Below are 21,057 nucleotides of genomic sequence, written 5' to 3'. Positions count from 1 at the left end.
ATAAATCATTGGGATCCTTTTTTACCATTATTAATTTAAATTATTTTTCATTAAAACATAAATAATATCACGAATCAACATTAACCTACACTAAAAATTTTACTTTTTATTTAATAAAAAAATTTAATTTCACTTTTATTTATGATTTTGTGAAATTCTCGCTACATTTAGAAATTAGTAGAGTGTTCTTTCTTTTTTTTTTTGGGAAAAAAATGCATGTTTTTCTTGTTTTAATAATGGAACCTCGAAGGCCGTCAATCAGATATGGGGTTGACCGATGTATATATATATTTTAAAGTTGGGTAGAAGATGGAGGAACGGAAGTCGGAATTGACCCCTGTCAAATTCCACATATATGTCATATAAAACTTGCATAAAATGTGGTTATACTTGTAACCAATAAACACAGCTACCCAACCATTATTGGTCATTAGCTGCAGTTGAATATAAAAGAGCCAACGACTCGATGTCACATTTCCAGGCATGCAACAGATATAGATAAAAGATGAAGACACAACAGAAACCCATTTTTGTTTACCATCTTAATTACCTCAACTAATGCTATGCTATTCACTGGGTGTGGAAGGTTCCACTAAACCACAACAACAATGATTAAGCCTTTATCTCAAACTACTTAATATGATGCTTCACTTCATACTAATTCAGCCTACTACACTGCATAAATGCCCCATATTACAATATAAAAGCATCATAAATTGGTTTTGCTATCTTAAGATTTCTGAACATTCTTAAAAATAAAAAACAATATATAAACCATGAAAAGAAAGAACTAGAGTCATTATGAATTTCATACCCAAACAAAGTTTCATGCACTAAGACAATCCATTTTCCTTTTAACAAGTATATATATAGAGAGCGTGCAGAGAAGAAGAGAATCATCGCTACCTTGACCTCTTAGTCAGGTGCAAACAGCACAGTTTGCGCTCGTCCTAGCTCAATACTCAGCTAGCTGAAAAGCCATAACTGGCATCATTTTTTTGGAACTGTAACCTACCCTTGAAAACTATTGCCACGCATTTCCCAGTCCACTTGTCACAGCTTGAGCCTCAGCAAGAGAAACAGCCATGGCCAGCATCATCTGCTCTTCAAAACTCTCAGGAACAATTGGTCCAGAGTTATTCTGAAATAGCACCCCATTTTCATCTGCTGGTGGTGGTGGCGGCGGTAATAAAACAGAAATTCCACCAGCATCTTCTGCAGTATCAGAGCTTGCATAACTAGTCCCAGCTTCAGCAGCATCTGATCCTCGGTCTGCACCCCATTCTCCATCATCCCTTGACGTGTCCATTCTGCAATCCGGTGACATATTGCTGGAGCTCGGTGCAGAGGAGTAATTCTCTGCAATCTGATCTGGCCTGCTGTAAAGACTACAGCTGCTGCTGCTGCCTGGAAGCATGTTGCACGTAGAAAAGTTTCTATTATTATGAAGAAAAGATTGCCCACCCATCTGCTGACGTTCAGCAAGGGCCGCTATTGCACAAGCAAGACCCCCAGAAGGGGAAGATGATGAACCAGTCACTGGAGCCATTGATTGTGAGGCATAATGACCTTCTACAGAATAATTTTCAGATGAAGTAGCATCAATATGAGCTGGACCCTTCTGTCTGCCTTTCTCCTGCATTATGATTTTTGTCCAGCACAGAAATAACTTAATCAGCTGTGGAAGACCACGGCAATTAGAACAAAGTCAAATCTTTCCAGGACAAACCAGAGACAAGCAATTTGGCTAGTACAATAGCATAAAAATAAAAGCTTTTCCAGAGCGGCAATAGGATAAGTGCAGCAATAAATGGTAAACCAAACGGATAAATTTTAGGTCTTTATGATTGGGTTTCTTCCATCCCCATTCAAAATAATATGAGGATCCATACCCATTTATTCCAATTAACCATAATCTCGCATTACTACTCAATAGCACCCAGACAAAAGCCAATCCTTGACCTGACCACCTTATTTTATCATCAGCAATTTTGCGTTGAACTCCCAGCCCCAACTTTGTCATAATGGTAAAGGTTATAGAAGATAACTGGTTAGATGTAAGCATCACACTAAATGCTCTTCACAAGGAAAAGTTTGTCTTCTTGTTTTTGATGCATATATTTTTATACATGTGCCAGCAGCAGGTGAAGTCACAGTTGAAAACTAAGGATCGTCCTCAGCCATAGAAGATTCAATGTTTTCGAAAATTGAATGAATTAAAGGTAACCAAAAGATGTTAGATCCAATTTTCATATGGTACAAACTATAGAGATTGTATCTAGTGTGCTAAACTTTCAAGAGGGAAGAGAAATGCATTGTTGTTAGGAATCAATTGATAATGTAACTTTTGGCAAGTAAGATGGTGTACAGCTTTTACTGTGATAAAAAATGTGTTGAATCGATAAGAGCTAGGTACTTTTAAGCGCAAGTTATCTTGATTAGACTTCCTTAAGTTGATCCTAATTTGATTCCAGCTAGACTTCCATTAATGATACTTCAATTGGTTCATTGAATGGAACAGAATAACTATTTTATGGCATGTAATAGCTATTCTTCACTTATTTGTAAAACTTGTATTCCATAAATTTTATCTCTGTTGTGAAAGACAACAACAAGTATTATCTTTCTACATGGTATCAGAGCCGTTCTCGTAGAGATTTAATTTTTTTTTCTCGTCAAGTTTTAAAATTTTTGAAAACTTAGGGCTCCTGTTCTTTTGTGTTACCCATCTAGGGTAATATTTGTCTCTCATCGTCCACTTAGAGAGGACGCCGAAATTATCTTACAACCCGCTTATCAGATCTGTGGTTCGTTTGCCATTTGGATGTTGGATGGAGGCGTTTTTTTAATATTGTTCACTAGGTTAGATTTTGTTATCTTCCTTTAATTCGTTTAAAGGTAAAGGAGTATAGAATTTTGGTTGAAATGGTTTTTGACAGTCAGACCCATATTATTAAAATTATCCCAACGTCTTCAGTAGACGCTGAGACAGATAAAATGTGTCTTATTTCCTAGAGCGGTTACCCATAAAAGATAATATTTGGAGACTTAGGACTCTGTTCATTTGGGTTATTCATAAAGGTAACATTTGGAGACTTACGGCTCTGTTCATTTGGATTACCCATAAAGGGTAATATTTGGAGACTTAGGACTCTGTTCATCAGGATTACCCATAAAGGGTAACATTTGGAGACTCAGAGCTCTGTTCATCGGGATTACCCATAAAGGGTAACATTTGGAGACTCAGAGTTCTGTTCATTTGGGTTACCTATAAAGGGTAACATTTGAAAATTTAGGGTTCTGTTCATTTGGGTTACCCATAAAGGGTAACATTTGGAGACATCGGGTCGGGCACCGTTCATCGGGTACTGTTCATCGGATCCTTTATTTATTTTTATTGTTTTGGGTTGGTTGTTTTTATGGCTGAAATTGATTATATATGTAACAAATTGGACATGATTAACATTTATGCTCCATCTTTAGGGGGAGTTTTATAGGTTATAGAAAGTAAATATGTTAATATAGGAAGTAAATATTGATAGATGGATCAGTTGCTTAATCTTAAGATTGTATAATCATAGACTTGATTTTCCTTCTTGTTTAAATACCGCCTCTCATATATAAATAGGTTGTAATCTCTACTGTGAAAGACAACAATAAATATTATCTTTCTACAGAAAGATATCTGTTTTATATATTGATTATCGCACAACGAAAATTTCAACCAAAATTTGGCATTGCAGAATAGCTATTAGACTAAATAACTATTCCATATCTAAAATTGACCTCAGAATATTTATTCAGCATGGAATAGCTACTGTCTATCGTGCATTTTTCTATGCTATTTTGAGAATCAAACAAAGCAAGGGAAGGGAGATATTGCATTCAATTGATTTAGTTTCAGGTTTATTTCTTCCTAAAAAGGCTGCATATATAAGCTATTTCACAGCTATCAATAAAATATGCTTTACCTGAATCGAAAGCCAAATAGCCTCCATAACCATAAGGCCTTCAAGATCTACATCAAACTCATCATCCCTACAATTTCATTTAGATTGACATATTATAATTATAAAAATCAAAATACTTCACAATACTTATTGCAAAATTCAAATCCTTATTACATGAGTTTGCCAATTAAGGGCCTGACAAACAAAAAAGTTAATAAAGCATTGACAAACAAATTCACACCACCGTACACCAAATAGGCTGGGGATATATATATGTGTGGGCGTGTGTTTTTAAAAAATTTCCCACCAAAATGGGGTCCAATAAAACAATTTGGATATTCCACTATCAAATTTGCCAAAAGAATTTGATCAACCAAAAAACAAATTGTCTAAAAAAAATACACCGAACTAATATTGCAGGATAACCAAATCAAACTGAACTTATAAATATCAGTTTGGTTCAGTTCGGCTGACTGAAAACCTGAAATTATTCAACAACTCAGTAATCTGCAATGGCTTCTCAAGTCCCAATTACCAGCAACATTAATTAGCCAATACCAGTAAAACAAACCACATGAAAAATAGAAGCATATAATCAATACAAGTACCCAAAGCCACATTCGATTGCTTGAACATAGAACCATCAACCATAAGCGCACCAAGATATAATAGATTCATCCATTCAAACGAACAGATTTCTCTCACACAATTTTGACAATGAAACAAAATAAAAACAATTTCAACAAACAATTAAAACTATACAGCCAAACAAGCAAAGCCTGACAAAATCTAACAAATTGTGTGACTCATCAACAATTAAACAAATTTCCCCTACCAAGAAGCAATGCCAGTGAGAGATGGAGACATGGTGGAACCCATTGTCGAGAACCAAGAGTCACTAAGGCATGAGAGGATCTGGAGGGACAAGGCACGCATTGATCAAGAGTCGAAGTCTCGGCGATAAGAAAAAAGCAGTGAAGTAGGGGGTGGGCATGAGAGAAAGCCTTTCTATTGGGTCATTCTGGAAGACCAAAAGCTCAAGATGGGGGAAGGAGATGGAGGTGATTTGATGCGAGGCTCATAGCCAATCCAAGAACAATGCAACGTGAGGCTGAGGCGACCAGAAACTAATTGCATGCAGAATGAAAACTAGAAAAAGAATACTGGAAGAACTCAGAGTTGAAGAACAAGAAATCAAACAAGGAACAGAAAGAATTGGAAATTTCTTTCTGAAGCTAGAGAGTGGTAGGTGGACAGAGCTTGGAGAAGTGGCTGGACTAGCCTTAAATTTTAAAAGATAATGCTAATGGCCTCAAGGCCTAAAAGCACAGACCAGTAGAATACAAGGGTAACTCGGTTGTTTCAGTTTTTCATTAACCAAAAATAGAAACTTTAAAATCTTCAAATCGATCCGCACCGAATATTCTGGAAAAACAACTGATTGAACTGTTATGTTCAGTTTCAGTTCAGTTCAGTTAAAATTTTCAGTTATGTCCAAGAAGTACACAGCCCTAGAAGAATCTAATTTCAAGAATCAGATCTGCGCCCTTGAGGTTGCAATCAGAAAACTTCATTTCGTGGCATTAAATAATGGTCCTTTTATCCATGATCAGGAAAATAAACCAATAAATTGAAAAGATAATAATAAACAAGTGGAACTAACAAAACAATTCACAAAAATCAAGAAAAAATAAGAAATGAATCTTTGACTTGCAATACTTTTGGTTTGCATGGTCAAGTTTTCTGCAGTTAAGAGTGTTTCAGTCCAACAAATCTACCACTATACCTACCCAATAATGGAACTTTTTTTTTCCAATTATAGAATCACAAAGTCATACCAATTGTTACAATTATTAAAGCCATAAACCTCCCGTAACTATTGCTCTGCGAGACTTGCCAAAGTTGCTTGCACTGCTTCAATTTTTTTTTTTAATGATAGAAGTACAATGGCAAAAGTATCATATTCACAAGGCATTACAAACTTTAAAGAAGTTATCAAATAGCAAAACCTTCCATCTTCCTATTGATTTCTTTTCTCTTAAACCATCTGCTCAATTGAAAAACCAAATCATAATCGATATATATATGACTACCCCTATCTGATCCCTTGAATATGAATCAAAATAAGAAAGTAAACAACAAAATACAGTGTACCTGTTCGGTCTATACTGTGGATGGTGACTGATTGAGCATTTAGAAGGAACAATTTCCTCACTTTCCACAGGAGACCTAAAAGATTGAACTTCACAAAAGCAGAAGAAGCAAAATTATGCATACAGTATAATAGGAAACATGGACGAAAACCATAATTTCAAAGAGGGGATACCAGCTGCAGAGCCATATTCAATCTCCCTTGGTGCAGCATTGGTACTTGAAGAACTCAATTCTAGTCTTTTTTGCATTCTCTCTTCTTCATCTTGAAGTTCCTGCTGCCGCATCCTAATTTTTGCTTCTATAACACGTTGTTCTTCCTGCACAATTTCAAGAATCAAGATATGAAAATAACATGAAACCGCAACCTCTGAAAACATGTGCCCTGCATAAGAATGTACAGCTCATAATGGCTAGCTAGATCTTACAATTTGCTCCATGCCCTTTTCCTCTTTTGATTTAACACCTCGATACTCCACAGCATAATTTGTGGTTTTGCAAAAAGGACATCTGATATTGTTAAAGTATCACAAGAATAGGAAATGTTGAAAAAACAGGAAATATAATCAATGTCAAATTGGAAAAAACTGAAATGTGAGCATTAAAATTCTGCACTGAAGGATACTGAGTAGGACGAGTTGTATTAGGATTTTTCATCTGTAGAAAACATTCTGGTGAAAAAAGAAAAAAAAGAAAAAATCAATTGCATGCACACAAAACATAAACCACAAAATATGTTATTTGCGAACTCATTGACCAATTACCTGTACAAATGCCCTTCATGCAACACCGTGATCTGTTGAGACTTGGGTAATACTGAGAAGAAAAAAAAAGGCAAGGATTTGTCACACATGCTAGGAAACATACAACATTTCAATAATGTTGAAATGAAAATCAGGAAGCTTATTATTTTCCTCAGAAACAAGAAACCATCAAGTAAGAGAAAAGAAACTGTTATCTTAAAAAATTCACTCCATGCCTCATCAAGAATGGTAAAACCTTTAACTGATTATCGGACTGTTCAATCATAGAGAAAGGAAGTCAAGAGCTCTTAATTTTTTCAAAAGAATCAATTCTTTTTATTTTCTTTTTCCAAGAAACCAAACACATCCAAGCTCAGGGAGATAAACCAAAAAACCAATTAACAAAGACTGTAAGAGAGAAATTGATAAAGTGAACAAACCAAGAAGCAAATGGGGCATTCTTCATGATCATTGCAAAATTCATCATCCCCAGGATAACATGGTGCGAGCTTGGACTCAAGAATAAGCTTTTTGAGCTTCTTAAGGTCCACATCCTTGTGAACATAGAGGCCTTGTGGCCTCGTATACCTCTCGTCGACCACTTGCCTGCTCCTTCCCAGCTTATTACCCATCCAATTGTAATGGTGACAAATTTCTTCTTTTTCTTGTCTCTGCTTTTATTCTTCAATCAATTTTAAAAAGAAAAGGAGAAAGAAATCAACCACAACAAAAGGGGAAAAAGAACAAGAAAAAAGTCCTTCAATAGCCTAACACATTTTGAATTGAATCAAGAATAGCGTATATAACTACAATAACACCCTAAATTATTGATTTAAAAGGCAATGATGAACACCAGCAACACACCAGACTATTCGTTCCATTCTACTAAATTCAGCATCAGCAACAACTGGCCGCAACTCCTGCAAAAGAAAATAAATGAAATAAAATTCCTAATCAAAATCATGAAAACCCTAACTGTTGCAGAAATCCAACAACGTTCACCAGTAAAATCCATAATTTGAAGCTCAATTGGTTAGAATTCGGCAGCAGGAAACACATCCAAATCCTTAAAATAAAAACAAAAAAGAGAAAATCGACATTCGAAAATTGAACACAACATTCAGCAGCAGAAAACACTTGCAAAAACAGAAACAGCCACACTACACTATGGTTGAAAGATTACAAGAGAAAGCTTGAAGTAAACGCAAAGACAGAAGAAATGAAGAAGCAGAAGAAACCGAACCTTGAAGTATAATGAGCAGACGAGCATATAGAGAGAGAATCCCTCTGAGAAGAAGAATGGAGATCGAGAGATTTGCCTACAAGAAAAGGAACAAAATCAGAACTTTCTTTTTCTCCCTCTCTCTCTCTCTTCGTCGCCGTTTTAATTATTATAATAATAATTATTATTATATATAAATAAGAGAAGAAGATATGATTATTATGATGACTTACTTTTTCTGTTGTTTGGTTTTTGTTTGTTCGTTTGTTTCTTTCGGCCAGGGAGGTTTGAGGTTTTAATGGAGGACGGAAAGAGAGATTGTGAAGTTATTAACAACTAATTAATTAAGTTTTTAAGGAGTAATTGTAAGGCAGTGTATGTATATAAAAAAAAAAAAAAAAAAAAAGAGAATTTTTGATGTGGTGAATTAAGGCACGAGAAGGTGGAGTAGGGGAGGAGAAACGAATCGGGAATCAACATCAAGTTATCGTCGTCGGTCTTCACTTTTTTTTTCTTTTATTATTATTATTATTTTTCTGAAAACGTCCGTCAATTCTCTATGTGTTCTTTTCTTTCTAATTTGAATATTACGCGCTTCTGATTGCCGTTAGCTCCACGCTAGTTTTGGATTTTTTTTAAGTGTTTTTATTTTAGGATTAAAATGATTTTCATATATAATATTTAAAGTCGTATTATCGGATTTAATTCGGTGATAATTGTATTTAAATAAATTTAAAAAATTTTAAATTTATTTTTCTAATTTTTATTTTTAAAAAATCCATTAATTAATTGTAGAAAATTGTTTTGATATATAAATATTTTTATGCTAATCTGTAGAAGAGGTACTTTTTGGGTATCAAGATTTTAGGTTAATCACTAATCATATTGTTTTGGATTTTAGTTCATTTTAATTTTTATGATTTGAATTTCATTTAACAAGACCACACTGAGTTTTTTAAGTTTGAAATAATAAAAATGAGTTGATTTTAGACTGATTTTTTATTTAACACATAATTAAGGAGAGGGATAAAAAGCCAACCCCTTAATAATCAAAATTAGGTTTGAATTCAATCCCTTAAAGCTGTTGATATAAATCATTTTCAATTTTGGCTGATCTATACGGGCGTCCAACCACGGCTAATTGCTGGTATATAAAGTACAATATAAAGGCGCCCAGCCCTCCGTCGTCCTCGTCCAATAATAATTAATATTCCTTTCTTAAAAAAATCATAATTAATTCATAGCGATGTAAAAAATACTCCTGTAATAAATAGCCATTTATTTATATATTGTTTAGTTTAATTATATTTTATAAAAATGATGCAAAATTTAATTGAATTTTTAAATATAATTTAAAAATAAATTAAATTATTTGATGTGACACAACAATAAATTGTATAAATTTATTAAATACTACATAATCCTTATTTGGGATATTTAATAAAATTTATAATATTTAATAAATGTGCACCCATTAACAATATATATTAAACTTTTTTTTCCATATTATGTAATTTTAAGCAAACAACACAGCGACCGCATAGCGCAGTGGATTAGCGCGTTTGACTTCGGATCAAAAGGTCGTGGGTTCGACTCCCACTGTGGTCGAGCTTTTTCTTTGTTGAACAAAATAAAAAAAATTAAATAAGTTTTATTTTTTTTAAGTAATATTAATTTAGAGAAAGTTTATAAAGAAGGATAATGTCCATTTTCATTTATCTCCTCGTTTTCTTTCCTTATACATACAATAAACAATGGGTATTTCACTTTATTTTCCACTAATTAATTTACTTTATTTATATTAACAAACTTAATTTAGTTGTAAGTATATTTAAATAAATTTAAAATATTTCAAATTTTACTTTGCCAACCTCCAATTTTCAATTAAAAAAAGCTTTTAATATTTATAATTATAAATTTTTTTGCTAATTAATGCACACAGAAAATAAATTATTTTTTAATTAATTTATTTAAATAAATAATCGTGAGGTAAGTTGAAATATTTTGATAAATTTACATCTATAAACCTTAAAAATAAAATTATAAAAATTAGTCACCAAGTATAAAAAGCTGTTATATTTTTAATATAAATAGTTTGTCCTATTAAAAATTTTTAAATTTTACCTAACATTATTTTATCACACCTATTAAAAAATTTAAAATTCTTAAGTTATGATTTCATACACTATAAATATTTTTTAAAAAAAATGCTCATCATATTCTATATATATAATAATTAATTTGTTAGTTGAAATTTCGATTGAATAAAAAAAAGTGAACTACTAAGATCTCCAAAATTTTCAAATTCACAATAAAATTAAATATTTTTATAATTTTAAAAGTTATATTAATATATATTTTAGTTATTATTCACTGCAGAGTTATACAATTGATAATAAAATTATTCATTGAGCATTCATTTTTAATAACATTTATTATATTTAAAAAGTAAGAATTTAACGTAAACACTTAGAAAAAAATAATAAATTATTATTTAATCTCTATAATAAAAAAATTTATTAATTAATCTCTCAATTTTAAAAATTATATTAAAATATTTTTAATATTTTAAAATATCTACCCGCTGAATTTCTCCGCCTTGGTCTGGCCAAGCGCATGGTACTAAACCATTATTTAGAGGCCTTCAAGTCTCCCGCATGAAGCAGGTTCGATCCGCTCAGTTTTAAGACCAGACTCCAATTAGCTTTCTCAATCAGACCGACTCAGTCCATACGACCCATTAAACAGATCCTATTTGGGCTAAACTTTAATCTTATCTTCAGACCCAATTCGAAATTAGGAAGGGGATCAATCCATCTGTCCTGTGGGTCCATCCGCATGCGCGTCCGGACGGAATTAGGGGCTGTTACACATGGGGCAGGGATCTGATATTCTCGTATGTCCGAGGTGGCCCAATAATAGACCGTTTGTTATACGTCACTAGTGAAAAAAAAAAACAAATAAAAGGAGGATGGCCTTTCTCTAGAGAGAGTTTTTTGCTAAGTTTACAGAACTCTTATAAAACTCTATTTTTTGGATCACAGATCATCACTACTGGCTAATTTTTTTATTAATTTTTCTGTTAAATACTAAATATGATTTTAAAAAATTTATTAGTTGATCTCTCAAATTTTTAAAAAATTAATTAATTAATTATTTCATATTAAGAGTATTTAATATTTTTTTATAATATTTACCGATAAAAATTAATAAATAAATAAATAAATTAATTTTTTAAAATATAAAAAATATTTTAATATATTTTTTAAAATTAAAAAATTAATTAGCAAAATTTCTCTGTATTATATATATAGTAATTTTACCTTAAAAAATAGCCACAACACATATATATACTTTTTTCCTACCATCTTTATTCTTCTATTGATACATATCAACTTAGTTAAAAAATATTAAATAATTTATCAATTAAATTATTTTAAAATTCAAAAATTAAATTGTATATTTTTTATGTATTTTATTAAATATAAAATAAATTAATTGTTATTAATATATATATATATATATTAACACCTGAAAAAATATAATTAGTTAAAAAAATTTATAATGAGTTTGAAAATATAACAAAAGAAATACGAAATTATATTATTAAAGTAAAATAACCAATAATTCATTTTTTATTATTTTATTTTTAATTTAAAAAATAAAAATAATTAATAAATTTATATATGCGGACTTTAATAAAAATTATAAAATATAAAAAATAACTTAATTTAAAAAAATTAAGATGATTTTTACTTAACTATAAAATTGTACATTTTTTTTTTAAATTTTCAAATTCCAATACGGACACGTGGAAGAGTATGGAGAGTGGATATCTAATTTAAGTGTAAGCTACAAGATCTGAAGAAAACCCAAACGTTAAGTTTGTGTGAATTGTGAAGTGTTCTGCTAAATTTTTCCTTTTCCGTCTGAGGAGTCAATGAATCTTTGAAGAAAGAGGCGAAAGCACTGGTGGGTTGTGTTCTTCTTGCTTTATTTTGGTGCGAGTGTGATCCCAAACACTAATTTTCCCCCTTCTATTTTTTATTTTAAAGCTTAAATCTCAAAATGAATCATGAATTAGTGCTCTTCTTGTTTCAACTCAGTATGCACAGGTTATATTTCTCTTTGAAGTTGATTTCTTTTTTATGGTTCTTGCTTGTGCAAGGGTTTCCCATGGAGACGCTGGATTTTTTTTTTTTTGGATACTTTGTTTTGCCTTTTTTATGGAATGTTTAAAATGTTGAACTAGAGATGTGTTCTGGGTGGGCAGTGGCGAGGAATGCCGGTTATTTTATTTTATTTTAATTTTCTCATTCTGTTACTGGAGCTTCTCTCGCTCTGTTGTTAGCTTTTGGGGCTGGATGTGAGTGTCTAAAGTGAGCTCATAGATTATTGGCGTTTGAATGAAGGAATGTACCTTTTTCCCCCTAGTTTTGGTTGCAATACTATCTTGTATGAATCATGACTTGGATTTTTTGTTGGGTGACTGCAGAGGATGATTGATGTTGATTGTTGATTTAGCTCTGATTCTATAGCTTCGGGAACTGTATTCTGGTACTGATTTAGGAAACTAATTGGATATGAATATGCTGGTGGGGACATGCTTGAACCAAGGGAAGCTGATATACCTGTGTTGTTTCTGGTTTTGGTTGTGCTTCCTCTTGTTGCTTACTTTTTACTTGGGAAATGGAGCGAGGCTGCAAAGAAAAGAGAGAGGATAGATTTGCTTGCTCATATGGCTACTGAAGAGTCATTTAGGGCAGAAGCAGTGCCTACTGTCGCTGCAACTGCAACTGCTTTTCCTTTTGTGTCTCCTTCAAAGAATGGAATTCATGTCTGCGCTAGATGCTTAAGTCCAGCTACAACTCGCTGCTCGAGATGCAAGTCTGTTAGATACTGGTATGTTCTTTTTCTTTTTGTGGCAGGCATTAGATTTAGAACAATTTGCTTAGCATGGAAAATTTTTCCCTGGTTAAGAAAATATCCATCACATACTTTAATTTGTAGATGCTTGAGTCAAAGCTTTCTAGGGTTAATTCATTTATTTATATATAAATTAGTAGATGGAATTGAAAAACTTCAAATGGTGGGATTTTTTGGTTCAAATTATCTGAATGGAGTTGAGGAAAATGTGATTTTGAATGGCATTTAGATATGCTAGTGTGGATGAAAATAAGACAATTTGTAGTCATCTCAAAGTCAGCCTAAGTTAAGTTGATACCTTCATGCATCTAATCTAATTCAATTCATGAATAACTAAAGGTACCTATACATTGCCAAACCAAGTCTCAAATTTTCAAATCCCTCCATCCAAATGCAAAATAAATAACCAAAGAGATTTGTTAAATTGATTACCTTAGAAACTAGGCCATCAAGCTTATGCTTGGGAATTGGCTGATTGAATCTTTTACTATCCATAAAATCTCCTGCTTTCCCTTTTTTATTGTTGATATGGTTGAATAATAAAGAGGAAAAGTGGCTTCCAGTGTCCAGCAGTTAGCAAGTTGCTTACGTATGTCTTTTGAATGTTAAATATTTGGTCAAGTGTTCAACTTCTCTTCTGTCGAGCAATAGATTTCACTCTTGTCATCTCATCCTTGGCTGTGACAACTCACTTGCTCACACATTTGAGTTGGGTGAACTGAATATGCTTATGTGTCATTTCAAGTAACTGAAAATTGGAAGTCGAAACTGAGATATATAAGCAGGGATATTATCAATCTACATCAAGTTTTTGTCACTAGGAATTTTGATTATTTTATGTAATCTGAACTAGTATTCTTTGTCTGCCTGCAAGTGTCTTTTATTCCTTTTTAAGAATTTTCAGAACTAAACATGTGTCGATTGGCCAGCTTAGTGTTATTATTATCATTTGAGAGGAAACAAGTGAAGATATGTGCATGTACATTTGTCTCACTCCTAAATTCTAAGCCAGTGAACCGACCTCGTCCAAGTTTCTTAATTTTCAAGCTGATGGCGTGCATGCAGTTCTGGGAGATGTCAAATAATCCATTGGAGACAAGTTCATAAGCAAGAATGCCAGCAGTCGGAAACTACAAGTTCATGCTCATCTCCTAATGCTAGTGCAATCAAGGACGCAATTCCAGAGAGGGCCTCAAGTTTCTCAATTTGTGACAGCTTGAACTCGTTTTACTCTGGGTATCATATTAAGTCAGCTTTGATGAATAATGCACCTTCAGAGAATACAGTTCATCCTCCAATAATAGATGGTGTTTCTGCTTGGACCAATTCTTCTGTAGTTGATGGCTCTCATGAGGCCATGCTGAAAAAAAGAAGCACAGAAAAGTGGGTTTATTGTAAATCCAACAGAGAAATGTTCATAAGACATGACATGGCTGTACTTGATTCTTCTGAAGAAACTTCTGGAACAAGGCCTGCCTGCATAAATTCTTCTGGCGACACCACTGGTCTGTATGTCAATGGGCAAGATACTGCTCATTATGTGCATGTAATTCCTAAATTTTTAAGAGAACCAGGGAAGATGGTTGAATCAAAAAGCAAACATGGACCTTTGAGTTCATTGCATTCAGGAAAAAATGGGATAAAGGTGCATGAAACTGAAACGGGCATTATTTTGAATGGAGAAAATTTGTCAAATGTAGAAAATACTTCTAATGATGAGATGGGGGAATTGAAGTGTTCTTATGAAACAACACCTATGCAAGGAAGTGTAAAGGGTAAATGTGCGTTGCAGCCTGTGGGGAACAAAATTTCTAAATCATCAAAGTCAACAATGAAAGTTTTTGGAGAACAATCATGCTCGGAAGTAGATGGCAGGGCAAAAGTTGCAGATGATTCAAGTGGGTTTACTGGATCACTTTTTTGAATATATATTTTTCTTGCTGAATTTCCTTTGACTTGACACCTATGACGCAGAGACTGTTAGAATGGGATATGCCATTCCTGTTCCAGGAAGCAATGGGGTTGCAGGTGTTGGTATTGTGAAGATGATGGGCGTAAGGAGGTCAACGAGACTTAGTAGACAGAATGTTACTGGAATTAATGGTGCACACAAAAAAGTAATGTTTAGTTTCCAACCAAATTCAAGAGTTTATGAACTTAGCTTGATCAATATATTGATTATGATGTTTGGTTGAACGGTTTCTGGAATCTTTTTTTATGTGTGCAATCATTTTATCTCAGATGCTGTTCCCTTATGAAGAATTTGTTAAGATATTCAACTGTGAGTCCGTGAATTTGTCACCTAGGGGACTTGTCAACTGTGGAAACAGGTATCATTATCATCACTTTTGTCTTTTATATTAATGTTTGCAAATTTAGGAGAACTAATGTTTCTTTTATTCACATTGCATTTTATTTTCATATTAGACAAGAACAAGACAACAAGAAATTGTATATGTAGATTGTAGAAGGCAGCTTTTCATGGTTATGTGTATTTGTGAAAATCATGCAGAGTGACTGGGGAAAACTTGACTCTTAGAAATTAGGGTCTATAAAACTCGTCCTTAAGGCTTAAAATAACCTGCCAGACTTGATTTTCTTGAGGAAGAAAGTTAAAGAAACAAAATAAACTACTAGCCTCACACAAACAGGTGCTGGGCCTCATTCTCATCAGAGAGCATTACACTCTTTGGAGTTAGAATTGCATCAAACAACTCAAAAACAAAAACAAAAAATTTTGTTCACTTTAAAACTGAATTAGCATAAAGTTTAGATATACTTATAGGATGGCTACTATAGTTACTTTTTTTAAATAATTATTTTTTATAAAAAAAATGAGAAGCCAGATTACTTTGCTTTATGAAGAGATTTTAACTTGACAATTCTCTCATATGTTTTACATGAAATAATTTTGGGAAGCTATTATTTTGAGGAAAATATATTAGATTAACATAAAAATGGAGACACTTCAAAATAAAAAACATAAATGTCTGATATTTTTTCAAAAAATTAATTCCACTTATTGTTATTATTTTGGAATAATAATTTTTATGAAAAAGTATAATTTTATATACATTTTTTTTGTGTAGTGTCACATTTTTTTTCATTTTTCTAATATTTTGTGAAATGATTCTTTTACATAAATAATAAAGGTGAATGATAACATATAAAAGTTCCATTTTGTTAGAATCTTTTTTGTAAAATCTAAACAAAACAATCCACTGTTTAAGGAAAACTAAAGGGAATGGTGTTAATCACTAAGAACTCAGAAATAAAAATGAAGACCCAACGCAGAAAAAAAATGAAGACCCTCCTCAATACCTTTGGAAAACTTTTTCCAGCAAATCTCAGAATTACAAGAATGGCCTTAGACTTAAAATATTAGAGCAACAACTAAATACATTTGAATAGACTTATAAATGGAACTCTAAAAGGATGAAAGTGCCCTAATGCTAAAATATCCTAAATAAAATCTAGATCATAATTGTTTCTTTACTTTCTTGTTATCTGCATAAGAAAAGTAACCAATCACTGCCTTTTTAGCCATTTGAGATTGAGAGATAGGTTATGCAATTTCTGGCTTCTGTTTCTTCATCTGATATAACTTTTGTGGATGTAACATTTTTAATGATCACTGCTCCTATCTTGCAGTTGTTATGCCAATGCTGTCCTTCAATGTTTAACCTGCACAAAGCCACTGGTCATCTTCTTGCTTCGTAGATCACATTCAAGAGCCTGTACTTTTATTTCCTCTCTGTCCCTGTTCTTTGTGATGTACATCTGAATTTTTTTCTGCATGTCCTCATTTTTTGTTGTCCTGTGCTTGTTAGGTTGTGCGAAAGATTGGTGTCTTATGTGTGAACTTGAGAAACATGTAATGTTGTTAAGAGAATGCGGTGGCCCTCTGTCTCCTAGTAGAATCCTTTTGCATATGCAGAATATCAATTGTCAGATTGGAGGTGGAAGTCAGGAAGATGCACATGAGTTTTTAAGGTCTTCTAAAGATTACAAGCCAATGTTCTCTTTTCGTTTCCAAATTTTATTATCTGTAGACATTATTCCTACAATTCTTTTGTTTGCTTGTATTCATAAGCTTTTTCTGTCTAGGCTTCTGGTTGCATCAATGCAGGCCATATGTTTGGAAGGGCAAGGTGGCGAGGACAAGGTCAATCCCATATTACAAGAAACAACTTTTATACAACATACTTTTGGTGGGCGTCTTAGGTCAAAGGTGTTTCTAAGTTACTTCTTTGAAACTCTTTCATTAGTTTCATTGTAAAAGTTCTTTGAGTTTTCACTTATGTTTTAAAATTCATTTTCTATCGATTCACTGATAATACTCATGATTGGTATTTTATTTCTTATTTTTTTTACCTTTTTATATAGGTCAAATGTCTGAGATGTCATCATGAGTCGGAACGACATGAAAGTATAATGGACCTTACGCTAGAGATATTCGGTTGGGTTGAGTCACTAGAAGATGCATTGACTCAGTTTACAACCCCTGAAGAATTGGATGGTGAAAACATGTATAGATGTGGAAGGTGTGATGGCATTTTCTCCTTTCTTTATGTTGTTATTATATCCTCATCTTACAATAGTTTTTAACTGTGGAGGTTGAAACGTAAGTAACTTATTGGCACTGCAAATATTATGATAATAAGGTGTGCCACATATGTCCGAGCTAGGAAGCAATTGAGCATACACGAGGCACCAAACATTCTGACAATTGTTTTGAAGCGATTCCAGGTAGCACTTGTATATTTGGCCAATGAGGCCTTCACTGTGATACTTCTAACTCTGTCAATCTAACTACAGTCTACCTTTGTTCATGCATTCTCAGCAGCTGTCACTGTTAGTTTTGATGTTTATTGGTTTTACGAGTTCTAATTATACAACTGACTGATATGAGATTCACCTAATCTTCTTTGAGTTTTACATAAAGTAAAAAGGAGATAGCTTAGCTTTCTAGGCATTGTTCTCTGGGTATGCCCGAATGACAAATTGATATTGAATTTTAACAACAGATGTCTTTATTTTAAGCTTATCTAGGTTGATCTTGTAATTGATATAGTTCTTGGAATGTCTGCTTTTCAGTTCTTTTATTGGCTAGATGGGATTTTAATTTTTCATTGTCAGACTTGTTTAGTGCTTTGATTCTGGGTTTTCCTTCACCAGGGAGGACAATATGGGAAGATAAACAAATGTATTACTTTTCCTGACATGCTGGATATGATCCCATTTATGACTGGAACGGAAGATATTCCTCCTCTTTACATGCTCTATGCTGTTGTGGTGCACTTGGATACATTGAATGCATCCTTTTCTGGGCATTATGTGGCATATGTAAAGGATCTTCATGGAAACTGGTTCAGGGTAGATGACACTGAGGTAAATCTTTCTCATCATTTCATATCTTTTTGGTGGTTATTCTTAACATAACTGCTCAGCAAGGTTATATTTTATACACATAAATATAAGCCCACCGATGAAGTGATCTTTTGGAAGAATGAATGACAGTTGTGTATTAATGAGTTTGCAATGCTTCTTTTAGTTTTATTTATTATAAGTATCTGAAAAGCACTTTACATGGATGCGTAACCTTATAAATACATTGATGTCACATGCTATATTTTTACATTGATCGATCGATGTTGTAAGTATCTGCTATCCCTTTTTTTTACTACAGACATATGTCGTAAATTATCTTCATTATTTTATTTATTATTCTGCTTGCCTTTAAAGTTGAATGGTTGATATGGAGATTTAACAATATCGGTGACATTTGATATTATGGTTTTAATTTTGTTTGTCAGTTCCTTGTTTAATGAGTTAGGATTTCAAGGTTTTGGATCATGGTTCCTTGACAGGTTCATCCAGTGCCAATGAGCCAAGTGATGTCAGAGGGAGCATACATTCTATTTTACATGAGGTATACTTTTGGGCCTAAATTCCCTTTAACTTTTGCTCCTTTTAACTATTCTCTCCTCTCTCGACCATAGTTTCTTAGAAATGCAACTACGCCATTTACTGATGTAGTATGTCTGAGTTTGCCATCCATGGTTCATTTCACTTTTCATTCATGTTTCTTCCTAGATCCTGCCCTCGCCTTCAGAGGGAATTTTATGAGAAACCTATCCAGCAACAAGTTTCATCATCTGCAAGACACTGCTCATCATCACGGATGCAGAAGCCTTCAAGAAAGGGACATGGCAAATCAAGCAGTCACTTTCTTGGCACAGAGCCATCATTGGATCTCAAACCAAAAAAAGGTATTGGTCTTGACAACCACACCAATGGGATTCTGGGGAGCACAAACAGAAACGTTGCACAAGCAATGGAATTCTCTGATGCTACATCAAGTGATTGGTCGCTCTTTACAAGCTCAGATGAGGCTTCTTTCTCTACTGAGAGCAGAGATTCCTTTAGTACTGTGGATTACACCGAGACATGCAACGCAGATACATTATCCTCAATCTTCAATAACTTGTATCCTCCACAGTCATCCTCGCAGAACACTTTTTGCTGTAGAACATTTTCAAGTAGCAGGCCACAGACTAAGTTCATCTCAGACTTGGAGGAAAGCGGCTATGTATTAGACTCATTCTTGTCAACCCATTCTACAAAAGGGTTATGGAGAGGGAATAGTTCCAAAAGGGTCAGTAATTCTACTGAGTTTCCTACTTTATTGCTTTAACATGTCTTTAAAAATATGGGATTTATCCAAAAATGTGGCCTTGATCGAACTTCTGGCCATTGTAAATTATAGGCTTGGAGATCCCATCTGATAAAACAGATGACTTAGCTAGGTGGAATCTGTGCCTCGAAATTTTTGTATACTTGTTAGATGGGGCATTGTGATTGTTTTATATCACCCAAGGCAAGAAACATTCTTATCAGCATTTAGAATTAATTGTTGAAAATGTAAAGTGTTAGCATGTGGAGACTCTTTTAATGATATTTTTCTATTTGAAAATTTGTGTTTTATTTGTTTGGTTCACATCACATGCCAGCAACGGTGTCTATATCTATATTTCATGGAGCAGTATTATTTCATGTGACAGTATTAAATTCAAATCGAAAAAATTATTTTCACTGAATTAATATGGAAATTTACTTTCATTTTTTATTATTTTAGTTTGATTTTTATTTTAAAAATTTTAATTATTTTGATTCGATTTAATTTTAATAAAAAAATTGAATCGAACTAGTAATAGTATATTATTTTTGATAATATAGGGATTATATTATAATTAAAGTTAAAATATTTTAATTAAATTTTAAAATAGTAAAGTGTAAAAAATAAAAATTTATTAAAAAATCTGAGATAATTCAAATCAGTTGAATTTAATTTTTATAAATATTAAAATTTTAATATTTAATTTTTATAAATATTAAAATTTTAATTTTTAATTTTTATAAATATTAAAATTTTAATATTCGATTTGATTAGTTTTGATTTGAATTAACCAAAATGTGAATACTGGTGACCAAGCTTATACAAATCTCCGAATGCTTTTCCTTTTCTGGTTTTTCAAATCTATTTGTTTTTTTTTTTTTCTCGGTTTCTGATTTTTCAAATCTATTTGTTTTCTTGATCGTCAGCAATCACCTTTTAATATTGGTAACAATTTTCTTATTTTATGCACTATCATTTCTCTTCGCCAAACTGAATTGAATTCTTGATAACTTAAATAGCCAATTGTAAACAGAACTGTTGAGTTTTAAACGTTCAATTATTTCGATTATTAATACGTGTAACTTAAAAATGATTGATTAGTGAATAATTTATATAATTAATAGAAAAATTGGCTGTTTTTGTTATAATTTTCCTAACTAATAATTTAAGATTGAACTTTTTTTCCCTCAAAAACCTAATAAGATAATTGAATTTGATTTATTTGGTAAACTGTGCTCTCCCTTTTAAACGCGGCTCAAGAAGAAATTGGTCTACTCTCTTGAGAATCTGAGCTTTTTGACGAGCGATACTCCCAACCCAGCACGAATATCAGTTTGGTCTTCAGCCCATGAATTCGTTTATTTTAAAATAACGTGCGATGAAGCA

The 21,057-nt window shown here is 32.7% G+C and overlaps 2 protein-coding genes and 1 non-coding gene across 5 annotated transcripts; 2 read left to right on the top strand and 1 right to left on the bottom strand.

Annotated features, from left to right (window-relative positions):
* Positions 1-749: 749 nt before the first annotated feature.
* Positions 750-8,416, bottom strand: LOC110601887 (E3 ubiquitin-protein ligase DA2L). 2 transcript variants are annotated; one of them, XM_043951208.1, is made up of 11 exons: positions 8,300-8,416; positions 8,088-8,163; positions 7,709-7,764; positions 7,285-7,526; positions 6,866-6,917; positions 6,727-6,772; positions 6,530-6,611; positions 6,277-6,421; positions 6,105-6,192; positions 3,972-4,038; positions 750-1,636 (listed from the first exon to the last, which is right to left on the bottom strand). In XM_043951208.1, the coding sequence occupies exons 4-11, from the start codon at positions 7,474-7,476 to the stop codon at positions 1,025-1,027; spliced, it is 1,284 nt and encodes a 427-aa protein (XP_043807143.1). In that variant the 5' UTR covers positions 7,477-7,526; positions 7,709-7,764; positions 8,088-8,163; positions 8,300-8,416; the 3' UTR covers positions 750-1,024. The 2 variants fall into 2 exon arrangements, with proteins under 2 accessions (XP_043807143.1, XP_021594962.1); XM_021739270.2 differs by lacking the exon at positions 8,300-8,416 and having other exon boundaries at positions 8,088-8,246.
* Positions 8,417-9,600: 1,184 nt separating this feature from the next.
* On the top strand, positions 9,601-9,674 carry TRNAR-UCG. Its single transcript has one exon. It is a non-coding gene; the product is annotated as a tRNA-Arg (tRNA).
* Positions 9,675-11,937: 2,263 nt separating this feature from the next.
* On the top strand, positions 11,938-19,968 carry LOC110601625 (ubiquitin carboxyl-terminal hydrolase 15). Of its 2 annotated transcripts, none has more exons than XM_021738829.2 (13): positions 11,938-12,038; positions 12,562-12,968; positions 14,058-14,890; positions 14,967-15,109; positions 15,234-15,322; positions 16,644-16,729; positions 16,823-16,985; positions 17,100-17,223; positions 17,379-17,536; positions 17,657-17,741; positions 18,171-18,383; positions 18,863-18,924; positions 19,089-19,968. In XM_021738829.2, the coding sequence occupies exons 2-13, from the start codon at positions 12,670-12,672 to the stop codon at positions 19,687-19,689; spliced, it is 2,856 nt and encodes a 951-aa protein (XP_021594521.1). In that variant the 5' UTR covers positions 11,938-12,038; positions 12,562-12,669; the 3' UTR covers positions 19,690-19,968. The 2 variants fall into 2 exon arrangements, with proteins under 2 accessions (XP_021594521.1, XP_021594522.1); XM_021738830.2 differs by lacking the exon at positions 11,938-12,038 and adding an exon at positions 12,059-12,181.
* The last annotated feature ends 1,089 nt before the right edge of the window (positions 19,969-21,057 follow it).

This window comes from Manihot esculenta, chromosome 15 (genome assembly GCF_001659605.2).
Source record: "Manihot esculenta cultivar AM560-2 chromosome 15, M.esculenta_v8, whole genome shotgun sequence".
NCBI classification, from domain to species: domain Eukaryota; kingdom Viridiplantae; phylum Streptophyta; class Magnoliopsida; order Malpighiales; family Euphorbiaceae; genus Manihot; species Manihot esculenta.
This window is presented reverse-complemented; position numbering and strand designations above follow the sequence as displayed.

Excerpts from the sequence above, each read along its gene's own strand:
- LOC110601887 (XM_043951208.1), bottom strand. The coding sequence starts at position 7,476 with ATGGGTAATAAGCTGGGAAGGAGCAGGCAAGTGGTCGACGAGAGGTAT. Across the intron at positions 6,918-7,284 it reads AATGCCCCATTTGCTTCTTG|TATTACCCAAGTCTCAACAG; the intron begins GTTTGTTCACTT and ends TTTTCTTCTCAG. Across the intron at positions 4,039-6,104 it reads CCACAGTATAGACCGAACAG|GGATGATGAGTTTGATGTAG; the intron begins GTACACTGTATT and ends ATGAAATTGTAG.
- LOC110601625 (XM_021738829.2), top strand. The coding sequence starts at position 12,670 with ATGCTTGAACCAAGGGAAGCTGATATACCTGTGTTGTTTCTGGTTTTG. Across the intron at positions 17,224-17,378 it reads GTGGGCGTCTTAGGTCAAAG|GTCAAATGTCTGAGATGTCA; the intron begins GTGTTTCTAAGT and ends CTTTTTATATAG. Across the intron at positions 18,384-18,862 it reads TCAGGGTAGATGACACTGAG|GTTCATCCAGTGCCAATGAG; the intron begins GTAAATCTTTCT and ends GTTCCTTGACAG.